The following is an 18,505-nucleotide window of genomic DNA, read 5'->3' on the forward strand; positions in this document are numbered from 1 at the left end:
ACGGGATGCTTGTTGTCTCTTCAGCGAGCTGGGAGAGTAGCGGGGCTCGCTCAATGTGAGAGAGGAGTCTGTCTCGTCCAGCCCTATGAATTTCATGGCTTTTCTTGTGATCGCCTTAGCCTTCTGACTATCACGGATATATGTACGGGTGCTCTCTAAAGTGGTTTGTGTTATTGGCCGTTTTGGTTCTTAATCTGCCATTTTCTTTTTACTCCGCGGTAAGCTTCTCCATGCTCCTCTGGGCGATGGGACTTCAAGTGTCTTATTAAATTAGTTATGTTGAAACTTTTTACATTGCTTCCCCCATGAGGTATTTTATCCTGGCATACATTGCAGATGGCATTTGTTGCATCTGTCTCAGACACTGTAATAGTTCCACACCGCCGACATGTTTTGGTTAACATGCGACAATGACACCAACTCTGCTGAGAATTGGCTCATGTTTTTCATGTCATTGATCGGTTTTCGCAATCTGCGACTAGAAAGCATTGTCAGAATTCCCCAATCTCATATTCTGAATATCGGCCGATACCGATCGCTGGCCGATCGATCGGGGCATCCCTAATAAAAGGTACAACACTTGATAGTGAGTCAAGGAATAAGCTCAGAAATGTAACAAATATAACACTTTGTCCATGTAGGCTTCAGAGGGTGTGCTTTCCGTGGCCATTCAATTTGTTTTTACTTATCTGATTCTTAAGGTTTTATTTATTATGATGTATATTTTTATTTAGTATGCCATGTTAAAGCACCTTGAGACTCCATTGTATTTTAAAGTGTGCTCTATAAATAGAATTCATTATTATTATTATTATTATTATTATGAATGTGTATGAGATAGAGACGCACACAGTTAATTTATGCACGTGTTTGTACAAGTCTCCTCCCTCAGGCCTCCCTATAGTTGTAACACAGACGGTGTTGTGCTTCATCCTGTGGGGATTTCTACAGTAATCATAATAAGGCGCTCGTGGTTTATTGCTTTTATTTTCCACTCAGCTTAGAGCAGCAAACAGGCTGAGAACGACCTCTCCTGCTCACACTGGCACTGCCCACTCTAGCAACACGTCCACTTCATTCAGTTACACAGTAGATATCCTCACGCTGAAGTGATGCACCAGGGCCCTCATTTATCAATGCTGCGTACGCACAGATATGTGGGTAAACAGTGCGTACGATCATTTCTAAGCAAAGTGTGGGATTTATCAATATGAACATGTGCTTGAGATTGTGCGTACATCTACGCACTGCTCCGACCGTGCGTACATGCACCAAGCCGTAGAATAGGAAAACTGCAACAGACGGAATAAGCTTCCATGCATTAGAGTTTCAACACCGAAGTGTTCGGTATGACTCATAATAATTATAGTTAATTGTAAAATAGAGACGTGAGTTTAATTGTTGTCAAACTCTCGAAATAGCATTTGGAATAGGTATTTCCGAATGAATGCAGCATGGCTTATCTTGCATTATCGGAAGACTTGTCACAAGTGTGTTTTCAGAGATAGGGCAGATCTATTTGCCGAGAGCACAGTAAGTAGAGTCCGCTACCCGAGACACATTCTATTTGATTTGTGCCGCAATTTGGGACCCAAATTGGAGCGTGAAACAAAAAGCACGAATGTGCATATTCAAGATCTCTCCACCCTAGGATTTTTTGGCCACCGGCACGTTCCAGCGTGAGATTAGAGTGGATTGTGTTTCATATTTCATCAACAAAAATATATGTCACACCCCGGGGTTATCCACTGAAGCCACGGCTAATAACTCCTCTGACCAACCCAATGACCCAACAGGAGCGCAATTATAATGGGATACACGCGATTAAATAATAATATTAAATATTGTTTAAAATAAAAAGCTAAAAACTATTATTTTGTGTCACATTTTCAAATAAAATTAGGAAAACGAAATTATTTCTACCTTCAATTTGTTGGTTAGATGATCTCCGTGACAAGGACATCAATCACACTCTCAGTGAAGTTTATCTTTTTAGTTCGCTTAGCCATTATTCCACATTCCACAAACAGGCATGTTCCCATGGGGGTGTTTAGATACCATATATGGTTAATTAGGGGCGGTTCTGTATGCAAATACTTAGAAATGTGCACGAGCATAGACGGTGAGAGCAATTGGTATTTATCAACACAGAGTACTTGCATGTGTGCATACGACCTGTGTACGTCCCGATTTTTCTGTGGGTAGAGACATTCTAAATTCCGTTCGTAGGAGAGAAAATAGAACACTTAGTCTACGCATTGTTGATAAATGAGGGCCCAGGTGTTTTCTTTTGGAGTAGGCAGTGCATTCTGATTAGTGTTTTGTTTTCTTTTGAGAGAGAAGGAAGGTTGACAGGGAGTCACATGAGAAAGGGTTCTGGTGGGATCTGAGCCTGTGGTCGGCAGGGCCAACATTTGCTTCATTTATCCAAAGCGTTCCACAACTTATGCCTCACATTCACCCATTCACTCACACATTCACACACAGAGGCAACCATGCAAGGTGCGACCTTGAGGCTCAAGGTCCCTCCGGGAGGAGCTGGAAACTAACCGTGAACCTTCCGATTACCAGATGACTGCTCTACCTCCTGAGCCACTGTCACCCCTTTAGAGATGGAAAGAGTGAGCATTGAGCAATTGACCCATCTCAAGCTCCGCCTTCTTTTCTTGATCCCCCAATCATAACTGTTGCCAATCTGTCTGAGGAAAGCAACAGTTGTGATTGGAGGATCAAGAAAGGAGGGGCGGGGTTTGAGATTACAATTATTCTGTTCCTCAAATCCGATCTTCTCCTACGTATGTATAGCGGCGACTGACTGTTCTCGTGTGTGTCTCCCACCACCAATATGCTCCCAGTCTATTCTGTAATGAGCTGACTGATCCCCTCCGTCCACTACGTGGCAGTAATAAGTATAAAGTTCAGTTTTCCAACCACTGAATCTCAGAAGAAGAGGTGGAGTAGCTGATTTGGCTTCTGATGGAGAGCTAGTTGTCAGACCTCTACTGTGCTGATAGGAACTACCAGGAGATTTGTATATCTCTTCGGAAACCACAGCATAATTTCTGGGCATGAAAAATAATATTGTTCTTTTAGAAGTCTTCACGGATGAGAGTACGGTTGGGTATCTTTTCGATTCTGGTGCCAAAACCGATACTTTGAAGGCAACAATATTTTGTATCTTTTCAATTATTTTAAATGACTTCCTTGAATCTGTGGAACATGTTTGTTGTGTTTTTCTTTGCAAAGAAAAATCTATTCTCCAGCACCTCTTTCTTCCCTGGTATTGAATGTGTTTTTGGTGGGTGTAGCAACACACCACATTTTAAATGACTTAGCCTATTGCCTTCCTTGCCTTGCTACACCACTCTCAAGAGAGAATCCTTACAAACTGGGCAGTACATCATGTAGGCAGTGTTCCTGGCTCCAAAAAGCACAGCTAATTGATTAATTAAAGATAATTAATTGCTTGTGTTGGCAATAATTCCAAACAAGTTGTAGGCGTACTCCTTCAGGCTTAAGGAGTACATATGTAATGAAGATTAGCCGAGTGGCTAACATCACATCTAACATCACATCTCACATCACATCTAACATCACATCTAACATCACATCTAACATCACATCTCACATCACATCTAACATCACATCTCACATCTCACATCACATCTCACATCACATCTAACATCATATCTCACATCACATCTAACATCACATCTAACATCATATCTCACATCACATCTAACATCACATCTAACATCACATCTAACATCATATCTCACATCACATCTCACATCACATCTAACATCACATCTCACATCACATCTAACATCATATCTCATCGCATCTAACATCACATCTCACATCACATCTAACATCACATCTAACATCACATCTAACATCACATCTCACATCACATCTAACATCACATCTAACATCACATCACATCTCGCATCATATCTCACATCACATCTCACATCACATCTCACATCACATCTCACATCACATCTAACATCACATCTAACATCACATCTAACATCATATCTCACATCTAACATCACATCTCACATCACATCTAACATCACATCTAACATCATATCTCACATCTCACATCTCACATCACATCTAACATCACATCTCACATCACATCTAACATCACATCTCACATCTCACATCACATCTCACATCTCACATCACATCTAACATCACATCTCACATCACATCTCACATCATATCTCACATCACATCACATCTCACATCACATCTCACATCACATCTCACATCACATCTAACATCACATCTAACATCACATCTAACATCACATCTCACATCATATCTCACATCACATCTAACATCACATCTAACATCACATCTCACATCACATCTAACATCACATCTCACATCACATCTAACATCACATCCAACATCACATCTAACATCACATCTCACATCTCACATCACATCTCACATCACATCTCACATCACATCTCACACCACATCTCACATCACATCTCACATCACACATCACATCACATCTCACATCACATCTCACATCACATCTAACATCACATCTCACATCACATCTCACATCACATCTAACATCATATCTCATCGCATCTAACATCACATCTCACATCACATCTAACATCACATCTAACATCACATCTAACATCACATCTCACATCACATCTAACATCACATCTAACATCACATCACATCTCGCATCATATCTCACATCACATCTCACATCACATCTCACATCACATCTCACATCACATCTCACATCACATCTAACATCACATCTAACATCACATCTAACATCACATCTCACATCTCACATCACATCTCACATCACATCTCACACCACATCTCACATCACATCTCACATCACATCTCACATCACATCTCACATCACATCTCACATCACATCTAACATCACATCTCACATCACATCTCACATCACATCTAACATCATATCTCATCGCATCTAACATCACATCTCACATCACATCTAACATCACATCTAACATCACATCTAACATCACATCTAACATCACATCTCACATCACATCTAACATCACATCACATCTCGCATCATATCTCACATCACATCTCACATCACATCTCACATCACATCTCACATCACATCTCACATCACATCTAACATCACATCTAACATCACATCTAACATCATATCTCACATCTAACATCACATCTCACATCACATCTAACATCACATCTAACATCATATCTCACATCACATCTCACATCACATCTAACATCACATCTCACATCACATCTAACATCACATCTCACATCTCACATCACATCTCACATCACATCTAACATCACATCTCACATCACATCTCATCACATCTCACATCACATCTCACATCATATCTCACATCACATCACATCTCACATCACATCTCACATCACATCTCACATCACATCTAACATCACATCTAACATCACATCTAACATCACATCTCACATCATATCTCACATCACATCTAACATCACATCTAACATCACATCTCACATCACATCTAACATCACATCTCACATCACATCTAACATCACATCCAACATCACATCTAACATCACATCTCACATCTCACATCACATCTCACATCACATCTCACATCACATCTCACACCACATCTCACATCACATCTCACATCACATCTCACATCACATCTCACATCACATCTCACATCACATCTCACATCTCACATCTCACATCACATCGTCAGGCCGTTTCACTTCATCTTTAAACTTCGCTATGAGCTCGACTTCCTCACTCACTGTTCCTTATCACCTGCCTCTGGAAGCCCACAGCCAGGGGGACAGCTTCTCAGATCCCTCTCTGGAAGCCCACAGCCAGGGGGACAGCTTCTCAGATCCCTCTCTGGAAGCCCACAGCCAGGGGGACAGCTTCTCAGATCCAACATATGGCTGCACTACACTGCTTACAGTATAAATGTTTTTTTATTATTACTTCAAATTTCTCTGGATTTGGTAATACAATTGACCAATATCAAGTTCCACCCTTCTTAGCTTGGCCGGGGGAAAGCAACGCTTGTGATAGTAGGGTCAAAAAAGCGGGCGGAGCTTGAGATAGGTCAACGGCAGTCATTCGTAAAGCTGCTGTGGTGTTGTTTAGGCTTCTCCAGGAGACCACAACGCAAGACGTACAGAGCGTTCCTCCTTCTGTGGTCACAGGCAACTGACTGTAATGCGGATGCCGTCTAGCCACTACCCTGCCTTTGAAAACACTGCCACTCTAGCATCTAGCTAACGGCGTAACAGCCACCAACTAATGTTAGCGCAGCTAGCTGGTGTTACAGTAGCTATAAACGCCCTGGCGATGTGGCGGTGGAAAACATACAGTAGTGGCTAACGTAGTTACTTACATCAGCATTTTCTTTAGGGCAGTGGTACGGTGTTGCCAAAGACCTGGAATAATACTTCTTATTCTGGGCCAAAGACAGGAGGGTAGTGGCCAAAAGGCATTTGCGTTACAGCCGGCTGCCAGTGACCGTGCTCTGTATGCATTGCTTTGCTTTGCTTTGTATCTGCAGCTTTATTAATGTCTGCCACTGTTGTTGTCATGGTTTCACCTGCATGCGAAGGGATATTCTAATCACTTGCTTCTGTGTGTGTTTGTATATGTCTGTGTCCGTCCGTAATAACTCCAAACAATTGTTATCTGATATGGACCAAAATGTGCAGATACTGTATGTTGACAATCAGACGAGAACCTGCACTATTGGATTTTTGGATGGATGGCACAGCTAAAGGTCAACATTTTAACCGTTGGGGTATATGGAATTAATCTCCCTAAATGCTTTTAAATCCAAAATGAAAGAATTAGAGGCAGATTACTTAGGATGTCATTGTATTTCATTAATTTGATTATTATTCTTAACTGACTTTTTGTGTTTTCTGTCTGTACCTATGTGTTTATTATTATGCGTAGCCAGGTCCCCCTTTTGGAAAGGAGATTCTTCAATGGTACTTTCCTGGTTAAATAAAAAACTAATAAAGATAGGGCTTTGGAAGCTGATGATCAAATGTCTGTGTCAATTATGCAGAGGATCACTCCGTGATGCACCAATGTGAAAATTGTGGCCGATACCGATAACCGATATTAATATTGCTGTTCTGGCCGATACCGATATTTACTGATGTCGATATATGTATAGAAAACACTTTTTTATGATAATCAAATAAATAGCTATTTTCCAAAACGCATATTTTCTTTTACTTTTGTAACTTATTTTCAGAAATGACTGATATTTTAAACTATTTAACCCATTCTCCGCCAATCACGTGTTAAGGCGGGTTTCTCCGCCATGCGTTGTCTGCCAATCACGCCGTAAGGCGTGTTTGAGATCAATATTTCATATTTTCGTCATGGTATTCATATTTCACCCACGGAGTCTTGGCTGATGCTGTCTGAGCCATCACAACTCTGCAACGCTTCAATACCGCCACCTGGTGTCCGATCGGCGAGTTGCCAAACCGGAAGTGCCCATTGTAGCTCGGTCCGTCCCCTATTTTTGTCCGGCCACTCGTTTATCGTCCCGGGGCTCAATACAGACACCGTCGATATGGATCTTTGCCATAACTCAATAATCAACATGATTTGGACGTGTATTAGTAATATACAAACCGGAAATGGATCGCATCGATCAACATCCCATAATTGGGATCTGTTTGCTCCACTCTCATCGCCCAACGCTACGAGGATACTGGGGTGAGTTTCAGCGTTTTTCTTTATCATTTTCGATACAAACTGCTCTGATCAATATATCACCCATACTACATAAATAATTTAACGTCGGTCATTGAATTATAAACGACCCCCCCCCCCCCCCCCTCCGTTCACCCGCAGATGATCAGTCATGACGTTTGAAATTTGAAATTTTTTATATAGCATGGATCGGTATCAAACTGCATTTGATCATCTAATATATGCATTTATGCCTATATCTCACCTTCTATGAAATACTGCAGAAAACGATAAAAACATATTTATACTCTAGATGGTATTTTAGTATGAATGTGTGAATGAAAAAGTTAAACGTTCCTACATCCTGAACGATAGATAATTGATGTTGAATGGGCCATAGTAATGTCAATTTAGCAATACAATTTAAAAAGTTATAGCCCTGCAAAGAAGGTGAACATCTCTATAGACAAATAGCGCTGGCAGAGGATGATTTAGGATGATCAAAGTGGTGGCAGAGAATGGGTTAAGGCCAAAACATGTATAAAAAAAAAAAAAAAATTATATCGGCCCATATCGGCCCTATCTTGATATCGGACCGATACAGATGTGTAAAAAAACGGCCATATCGGCCGATATATCGTGCATCACTAATCACTCCCATTGACGAGGTGCTGCTGCCAGGTGTTATTTTGGGGGAACAGATGGCTGGGAAGTTGTATGAAAAGCTGCCTCTAGTCTTCTTTTTACTCATCCCCCTATCTGTGTGTGTTCGCTCGCTCACTCACTCACTCACTCACTCACTCACTCACTCACTCACTCACTCACTCACTCACTCACTCACTCACTCACTCACTCACTCTCTTTTTCTCTCTCTCTCTCTCTCTCTCTCTCTTTCTCCCTCTCTATTTTATATTGCATGGACCTATCTTTATCATGTTGCTGCTCAGTATTAGTATGTGTGACGTCTCTCTCTCTCTCCGTCCGTGTGTGTGTACTCTTGGTGCAGAGCTAAATCATATTTGGTTGAGAGGTGAGTGTGTGACCAAGGTCTGCATCACACACACACACACACACACACACACACACACACACACACACACACACACACACACACACACACACTTTCTCTTCTCTGATGCTGGGTGCATTTAAACTGTATACGGACACAAAAGACACACGCACACAGACACACACACACACACACACAGTGTCATCAGAGTGTCACTGAACACAGAAACAGAGGACGAACACACAGAGCTGCTCAGCAATAATAACAGAGAGAGAGATGGAGAGAGACGGAGTGAGGTGGGATGGGGAGGTAGAGGGTTTGAAGGGAGAGGGAGGTAGAGAGAGATAGGAATGTAAGGAAGGAGGAGAGAGAAAGAGATAGAGAGGGAAGGGATGAGAGACGGATAGGGAGAAAGAGAGTATTGTCTGATGTGAGAGGCTTAAAAAAACTGAGCGCGCACGTGTGTGTGTACTGTGTAGGCAGTTTGTTATTCACCTCATACCTGCTCACAAGTCACATGTCTGCCCTCTACTTTTCCCTCTCTCCTCTCCTGCCCTGCCCTGCCCTCTCCTCTCTCCTCTCCTGTTTTCTCCTTTCCTCCCTTGTTCTCTTCTTTTCTCTCCTTCCTTCTCTCTTTTATTCTCCCAGCTGCTGACTCCCTCTGTTTTCATAGCATCCACGGATAGTCTCTCTCTCTCTCTCTCTTCTCGATCCTGTTCTTTTTCTCTGTCCCTCTCTCTCACCTCTCCTCTCTCTCTTCTCTCTCTCTCCCCTCTCTGTCCTCTCTCCTCTCTAATCTACTCTCTCTACTCTATTTTCTCTCTCTCCTCTCCTCTTAGTCCACTGCATCGTTCAGTCAGAGAGGCGAGTTTCTCTCTGCTTGCTCTGCTCTGCCTGCCTCATCTCTTCTCTCCGCTTAGCCGTCTCTTCCCTCTCTCTTTCTCTCTCTCTACCTCCCTCCCTCACGCACTCTCTCTCTCTCTACCTCCCTCCCTCCCTCACGCACTCTCTCTCTGTTATTTATTTGGCTGTCTAGTGTCTAGCATAGCGCTAGCTTCTCTCTCCATGGCTCTTGACAACCTACCCTAACCAGGCAGTCACACAGCTGCCCGCCTGCCAGCTTGCCTCGCTGTGGGGTGGCTCATCGTAGCGATAGCCGCGTTAGTGTAGCCTAGCTGCTGCTGTTTATGGCATCATGTCTGTTTACATGTGCAGCAGCGTGGCTCACGGAGCAGCAGCCTCCACCACGGGCAGCCGGAGCTCCGCTAGCAACAGAGAAGGAGGAGGAGGGAATTGTTACACTGGACTTGTAGGAGGGCAGGAAGGGGCTGCAGGAGGTGCTGCTGGAAGGATAGGAGGAGGTCCGGGAGTAGGAAGAGGAGAAAGAGAAGGAGGTGGCAGAGACAGAAAGATGGGAGAACTTGGTGTAGGAGAGGGAGAGATAGGGAGAGGAGCAGGTCTGGAAGGAGCAGCAGGAGGTGGAAGTCTCAGAGGACCAGGAGGTGGAGGTCTCAGAGGACCAGGAGGAGGAGAAGGAGGTGGAGGTCTGGGAGGACCAGGAGGTGGAGGTCTGGTAGGACCAGGAGGAGGAGGAGGAGGTGGAGGTCTGGTAGGACCAGGAGGAGGAGGTGGAGGTCTCAGAGGACCAGGAGGAGGAGAAGGAGGTGGAGGTCTGGGAGGACCAGGAGGAGGAGGTGGAGGTCTGGGAGGACCAGGAGGAGGAGGTGGAGGTCTGGGAGGACCAGGAGCAGAATGTAGAAGTCTGGGAGGAGCAACAGGGGGAGGTCTGGGAGGAGGTGGGGGTCTGAGAGGAGGAGGAGGTCCAGGCAGAGTATCTTGGGGAGCAGCAGGAGGAGGTGGAGGTCTGGGAGGAGCAGGAGGAAGAGGTGAAGATCTGGGAGGACCAGGAGCAGAATGTAGAAGTCTGGGAGGAGCAACAGGGGGAGGTCTGGGAGGAGGTGGGGGTCTGAGAGGAGGAGGAGGTCCAGGCAGAGTGTCTTGGGGAGCAGCAGGAGGAGGTGGAGGTCTAGGAGGAGCAGGAGGAAGAGGTGAAGATCTGGGAGAAGGAGATGGAGGTCTAGGAGGAGCAGAAGCAGCAGGAGGAGAAGATGGAGGTCTGGGAGGAGGAGGTTCAGTTAGAACATCTTGGGGAGGAGCAGGAGGAAGAGGTGGAGATCTGGAAGGTGGAGGTCTAGGAGGAGCAGGAGGAAGAGGTGGATATCTGGGAGAAAGAGGTGGAGGTCTAGGAGGAGCAGAGGCAGCAGGATTAGAAGATGGAGGTCTGGGAGGAGGAGGTCCAGGCAGAGTGTCTTGGGGAGGAGCAGGAGGAAGGGGTGGAGAGCTGGAAGGAGGAGGTCTAGGAGGAGCAGGAGGAAGAGGTGGATATCTGGGAGAAAGAGGTGGAGGTTTAGGAGGAGCAGAGGCAGCAGGATTAGAAGGTGGAGGTCTGGGAGGAGGAGGTCCAGGCAGAGTGTCTTGGGGAGGAGCAGGAGGAAGAGGTGGAGATCTGGAAGGTGGAGGTCTAGGAGGAGCAGAGGCAGCAGGATTAGAAGGTGGAGGTCTGGGAGGAGGAGGTCCAGGCAGAGTGTCTTGGGGAGGAGCAGGAGGAAGAGGTGGAGAGCTGGAAGGTGGAGGTCTGGGAGGAGGAGGTCCAGGCAGAGCATCTTGGGGAGGAGCAGGAGGAAGAGGTGGAGAGCTGGAAGGTGGAGGTCTGGGAGGGGGAGGTCCAGGCAGAGCATCTTGGGGAGGAGCAGGAGGAAGAGGTGGAGAGCTGGAAGGAGGAGAAGGTGGAGGTCTGGGAGGAGGAGGTCCAGGCAGAGCGTCTTGGGGAGCAGCAGGAGGCGTATATCAGGGAGTGTGTGTGTCAGTCCAGGAGCTGAGCTACTGTCTATGTCTACCCTGTTGTTGTACAGTACTGCTGCAGCACGGAGCAGACCCAAACATCCGGAACACCGACGGCAAGTCAGCCCTGGACCTGGCAGAACCCTCAGCCAAAGCTGTCCTCACAGGTTAGTCTGTCTGTCTGTCAATATGTCTGTCTGACTGTATATAGAAACCCTGTACAGTAGGTGTGGAATGTCTGGAAATTGGAAAAGTATCGAAAATTTATTCGATAATATTCCGGAAAGAAATGAAAAAGGAACAACATTTTTGGACATGCACTTATTTGCCATTTTCTCCATTGTCAGATGAGAAGATTGATATAAATGTAATCTCTGTGCAGAGTTTTTGGAAGTTGTATTTCTTCACTTTTGACAGAGCTAGGCTAGCTGCTCCCTACTGCTTCCAGTCCTTGTGCTAAGCTGCTCCATACTGCTTCCAGTCCTTGTGCTAAGCTATGCTAGCTGCTCCATACTGCTTCCAGTCCTTGTGCTAAGCTATGCTAGCTGCTCCCTACTGCTTCCAGTCCTTGTGCTAAGCTATGCTAGCTGCTCCATACTGCTTCCAGTCCTTGTGCTAAGCTATGCTAGCTGCTCCATACTGCTTCCAGTCCTTGTGCTAAGCTATGCTAGCTGCTCCCTACTGCTTCCAGTCCTTGTGCTAAGCTATGCTAGCTGCTCCATACTGCTTCCAGTCCTTGTGCTAAGCTATGCTAGCTGCTCCATACTGCTTCCAGTCCTTGTGCTAAGCTTTCCTAGCTGCTCCCTACTGCTTCCAGTCCTTGTGCTAAGCTATGCTAGCTGCTCCATACTGCTTCCAGTCCTTGTGCTAAGCTTTCCTAGCTGCTCCATACTGCTTCCAGTCCTTGTGCTAAGCTATGCTAGCTGCTCCATACTGCTTCCAGTCCTTGTGCTAAGCTATGCTAGCTGCTCCATACTGCTTCCAGTCCTGGTGCTAAGCTAGGCTAGCTGCTCCATACTGCTTCCAGTCCTTGTGCTAAGCTATGCTAGCTGCTCCATACTGCTTCCAGTCCTTGTGCTAAGCTATGCTAGCTGCTCCATACTGCTTCCAGTCCTTGTGCTAAGCTATGCTAGCTGCTCCATACTGCTTCCAGTCCTTGTGCTAAGCTATGCTAGCTGCTCCATACATATTGACCAACAGGGGACAGTCCTGTCTTATAGACAGTTTAATGGACCAATAGGGGACAGTCCTGTCTTATAGACAGTTGAATGGACCAACAGGGGACAGTCCTGTCTTATAGACAGTTGAATGGACCAACAGGGGACAGTCCTGTCTTATAGACAGTTTAATGGACCAACAGGGGACAGTCCTGTCTTATAGACAGTTTAATGGACCAATAGGGGACAGTCCTGTCTTATAGACAGTTGAATGGACCAACAGGGGACAGTCCTGTCTTATAGACAGTTTAATGGACCAACAGGGGACAGTCCTGTCTTATAGACAGTTTAATGAACCAACAGGGGACAGTCCTGTCTTATAGACAGTTTAATGGACTAATAGGGGACAGTTCTGTCTTATAAACTGCTGGTGAATTCATGGAGGGAGAAAACCTTGTCTCTTCCCTCAAACTGCCAACTTGTTTTTTTAAATAGAAATGTCTGTCGCTCTGAGGCCGTACTCAACACTCATTCATCTTTCTTTCTTTCTTTCTTTCTTTCTTTCTTTCTTTCTTTCTTTCTTTCTTTCTTTCTTTCTTTCTTTCTTTCTTTCTTTCTTTCTTTCTTTCTTTCTTTCTTTCTTTCTTTATCTCATTCTTTCTTTCTTTATCTCATTCTCTCTTTAATTTTTCCTTCCAGTGTAAGCTATTACTTGTGTCCAATGCTGCACCCACTGAGCGGTTTTTAAACACATTTATTTAAATTGTATTTCTACCCATTCATCACACTTTCTCTCTCTCTCGCTCTCTCTCTCTCTCTCTCTCTCTCTCTCTCTCTCTCTCTCTCTCTCTCTCTCTCTCTCTGTCTCTGTCTCTGTCTCTCTCTGTCTCTCTCTGTCTCTGTCTCTGTCTCTGTCTGCTCAAGGCTCTTACCAGTATAGTCAAGTATATAGGCTTTAACTGTAACTTTCTTTGCCTCTCCTTCTCTCTCACTAGCTTTCTACTAGAACCTCACTAGAATTCGAATGGGTTTGTTGCGTGCGTGCGTGTTGTGTGGCAGTGTAGTATGTGCTGTCTGACTAGGCGTGAGTGTGCAGAGTCTCTCTCTCTCTGTCTCCATAGGGGACAGGTTGAGTGATGTCATTTTGGTTTAGACCACCTCTGCATTTAAATTGATCCCAGCATTCTTTTTTTTTTTATTGGTTTAATGAATTATATTATTCAATCCAAATTGTCATATTCTCTCTCTCTCTCTCTCTCTCTCTCTCTCTCTCTCTCTCTCTCTCTCTCTCTCTCTCTCTCTCTCTCTCTCTCTCTCTCTCTCTCTCTCTCTCACACACCTCCCCTGCCCCCGACCCCTCCATAAGAGCTTTTAGTCAGTGTGTTTTACAGAAGGTTACATCACCCCTCCCCCCATATTCCTTCCTCTGTTCTGATGTACATGCACTGAGGTACTAACTGAGTAGCTGCTCTGTGTCGGAGTTACAGGGAATTGTGGGAAATTGGACCAGTAGTCGCTCATTGCCTTGGTGTGTCTTGTCTGCTGCCTACAACACTGGCCTCGCTAGCCGGAATACAGATGTGGTCATGCAGCGTTGCAACATCCTCCTCACCAGGTTGGGGTGTTGTCGTGGTGGCCTGTGGGTCGGGAGCATGCCATGATCCATCACGTGTTGCTGGCGGTGTCTTACGTCCCCGGAGCAGGTAGCACATTAACAGGGCAGGATGGATTGGACACACAAACGACAATGTGTTCCAGTGAACAAGTATTATTTAGGTGCTGCCAGCAGCTCTGTTGGTTGGTTGGTTGTTTTGGGTGGTTGGTCACAGAAGTGTCCCCACCTTCTAGCAGCCACCGTTTTTGCCCTAGGATGATGATATTTGACATGGAGGTCGTGTGTGTGTGTGTGTGTGTGTGTGTGTGTGTGTGTGTGTGTGTGTGTGTGTGTGTGTGTGTGTGTGTGTGTGTGTGTGTGTGTGTGTGTGTGTGTGTGTGTGTGTGTGTGTGTGTGTGTGTGTGTGTGTGTGTGTGTGTGTGTGTGTGTGTGTGTGTGTGTGTGTGTGTGTGTGTGTGTGACTGTGCGCGCGAATGCATACACGGTCGCAGCTATTGCAGATTGGTTCTTGTAAAATGCTGAACACACATGTTTCTCTCCAGAGCTTGCACAGTGTTTTTGTGATTATTAAGGTTCAAGATCAGAACCTCAGAACAGTTAAGGATGAGGGGGCTTTAATGCAGCAGTAGTCATACATGGACTATTAATGGTCTCTCATGCTGATGCTAGAATAGAGGCTTTGCACATAATGTTAATGTAGTTCTCTAGAATGGAGGCCTTGAGCAGAATGGTAATGTAGTTCTCTAGAATAGAGGCCTTGCGCAGAATGGTAATGTAGTTCTCTAGAATAGAGGCCTTGCGCAGAATGGTAATGTAGTTCTCTAGAATGGAGGCCTTGCGCAGAATGGTAATGTACAGATCCAGCACTGAAAAATCAAACCTCTACTGCTCCTCTACCACTACTCCATTCTGGCTGGGGAGATCCCACAGGCTGGGGAGATTTTCATCTTCTGGAGTGCTGCATCTGTAGTTCTCTCCCAACGTTTTCAGGCCGCGACCCCCGAAATAACAGTGTCAGAGAGCCCCCCACTATTATAGGAGGTAAAACATTTAAAAAAAAATTATATATATATTTTTTTTAATACATGTAAATGTATGGTTTGAAACATGCAAAAGTTCAAACGCACACGCACTAATAAGCATTGGAGGCTTTTAACCAGGGCCGGACTGGGGAAATCATTCAGGCCAGGAAATATAGTGCGAAATATAGCACCAGTCAGGCCACTTTTTAAGTGGGGGGGGGGTCTGGGGGTCCCCCACCAGGAAATCTTTTGTTACAAAGACTTAATTTCCTGCATTCTGGTGTAAGGACCTTTTAATTTGTACCCTTTAAATGCTTGTGATGGCATCAAAAATTATTGTTAAAAAAACAGGCTAGCATATGTCAATGATTAGCAACAACACTGATTTTGATGGATTTTTTAATTGTCCTCTTTAAAAATGCCATAAAGATATTATGTTGAAATAATTTACCACTTTTTCTTTCATAAATCTTTTATTCAACGTTCAGCCCTGATCATAACCACCACATATTCAATACATTTGATAATTCTAACCCTTTAAATGCCAGTGTGTGTGATGGCATCACAAATTATTGTAAAAAAAACAAACACACAAAGTGAAATATTTGCAATATATCAAATCAAAAGCAAAGTAGATTTTTAGTTTTTTGTAAGGGTCCCGCCTCCACCAATCACATGCGGCTTCCTTTGTGTGTGAGCGAGAGAGAGAGAGAGAGATAGTTCTCCAACTTGTGTGAGTTTAGACTGCGTTACCCTCTGTTGCAGTTATCTCCTGGTTGTTCCCCACCTAGGTTATCTAACTATCGTGCCGCTGCAGCTAGAAACCCCCCCCCCCCCCCCCCCCCCCCCCCCGCGGCTGCTCGCCCCCCACTTTGGGAACCACTGATCTAGAATAGAGGCCTTGCACAAAATGTTAATGTACTGTAATTCTCTAGAATAGAGGTCTAGTGTTAATGTAGTTCTCTAGAATAGAGGCCTTGCACAGAATGTGCGACAGTGGGGGCGACAGTGGCTCGGTAGGTAGAGCAGTCGTCTGGTTACTCGGAGGTTCCCTGTTCGATTCCCGCTCCTCCCGTGCAGCGTGTCGAAGTGTCCTTGAGCAAGACACTTAACCCCTAACTGCTCCTGATGAGCAGGTTGGCACCTTGCATGGTTGCCTTCACCATCGGTGGGTGAATGTGTGAGTGAATGGGTCAAATGTGAGGAACAAATTGTAAAGCGCTTTGGATAAAAGCGCTATATAAATGCAGCCATTTAATGTAGTTCTCTAGAATAGAGGTCTAGTGTTAATGTAGTTATCTATAATAGAGGCCTTGCTCAGAACAAAACAACAACAATGCAAATGTATTTTGCACATAATCTCACACACATCCAAAAACTAGTTTTGCACACAGTCATAGCAGTTATAGAGAGTAATTTAAATTAAATGACAAGGTAGCAGTCTCTATAAGACAATTGCTATTTTCATCAACATCATTTCATTGAGCTGTAATCAACACAACACAATGATTCAATGTCCCCAATGTCATGACTTGTGGCATGATATGTAAGCTATGTACAGAATGTAAGTTTTCAAATTATGTGAAATATATATTTTTATCTACTTTTTCTCCCCATTTTTCAATTTTTCTCCCGTCCCAATTTCGCATTGTCCAATTCTACCCTCCCCTGTCTCGAACACTGTTAGGCCATGCCTCCCACTGGTCGGCTGCAATGTGGACGAAGCCTTGCATCACGTGTCCCCTCCGGTACTCGAGGAGGCAGCCGTCGCATCTTTTCACCTGCACAGCGCGATCTCTCAGCGGCGAGGGTCTGCGTGGGAGGGACACGCCGCCCCGTTGCTTCCTGATTCTACTGCGCAGGCGCAGCAACCGACCTGTAGGAGTCGCTGTCCACAACGTCCGATCCCCACCCACCAGCTTCCCACCCCCTAATACTGCCAATTGTATTAGTATGAACGACCAGCCAAGCTGGTAGCAACGCCGAGAGCTGGGCTCGAACCCAGCATCTCCTGCGTTGGTGGCGAGCGCCTTGCCCACTGCGCCACCTAGCCGCTCCTAAAGTATGTGAAATATTTGAAGAAGATATGCTTATTTGATTCTAGTTAAACCTCAAGTCTCAGAGCAGAGAAAAACAGAGAAAATCCAATCTAAAGTTTGGCTGCATTTTTAACACCTTGGCAGTCCAGTACTAGGTGTCACAAACTGCCTTTTTTAAACAAAGGTTTTTACTATTTAGAGATACTATAACTGTTAGCTGTTACAGTAAATAATTTATGTTCTTAAACATTCAAACTGTGATAATATGGAAAAAATACCCTTAATACCCACCGCTTGAGCAAGGCACCAAAAAGAGCATTTACCCTGGTAAATAAAGGTAAAAACAATTATAATAAATAAATAAATCAAATAATTTAGTTATCTTTCTCCATCTTTCGCCTTTTCCAGTTTGGTGATTTGTGGCTCAGAGTGAACACACAGGCACTGAGTAGGCTGGGTGGCGTGGCTGGGTGGGGTGGCTGGGTGGTGTGGCTGGGTGGTGTGGCTGGGTGGTGTGGCTGGGTGGCGTGGCTGGGTGGGGTGGCTGGGTGGTGTGGCTGGGTGCGTGGCTGGGTGGTGGCACAGGTGTCGGTTCCAGTGAGGAATGCTGACACATCTGTTTTCCCCTGCGGTGTAGTTGGTGAAGTTGGCCAATCAGCAACGCCGGATCTCATCATTATTAATTTTCACCTAAAATGTTGTATGAACCCCTGGCTGCATATTAAAAGGTGCCAACATAATATATACACCATATGCTCTTAATAGGGACATTGAAACCTTGTCAATTGCTTAAACACTTTTAACAACTAACCCTATCAATATATTGCCCTGAAAATATGAAACAGATACAGAATAAAACTGTCAAGGTATCCCAGTGTGAGTGTGTGTGTGTGTGTGTGTGTGTGTGTGTGTGAGTGTGAGTGTGTGTGTGTGTGTGAGTGTGAGTGTGTGTGTGTGTGTGTGTGTACAAGGACAAGGACAAGGAAAAACGTTTGGGTCAAGTTAAGGTTAGGGTTATTAACCACTGACTGCACCAGCCTATAGGATGAGACCACTGACTGCACCAGCCTATAGGATGAGACCACTG

The 18,505-nt window shown here is 44.9% G+C and overlaps 1 protein-coding gene across 1 annotated transcript in view; it reads left to right on the forward strand.

The window, feature by feature from the left end:
• LOC311236710 (poly [ADP-ribose] polymerase tankyrase-1-like) overlaps nt 1-18,505 on the forward strand; it is a 127,032-nt gene that overhangs the window by 16,171 nt on the left and 92,356 nt on the right. Inside the window, exon 4 of the mRNA XM_084324436.1 lies at nt 11,657-11,752. Coding sequence (XP_084180562.1) covers nt 11,657-11,752 — 96 coding nt within the window. The remainder of the gene's footprint in view (nt 1-11,656; nt 11,753-18,505) is intronic.

The sequence above is a fragment of the Notolepis coatsorum genome, assembly GCF_963971535.1.
Source record: "Notolepis coatsorum genome assembly, chromosome: 11".
NCBI classification, from domain to species: domain Eukaryota; kingdom Metazoa; phylum Chordata; class Actinopteri; order Aulopiformes; family Paralepididae; genus Notolepis; species Notolepis coatsorum.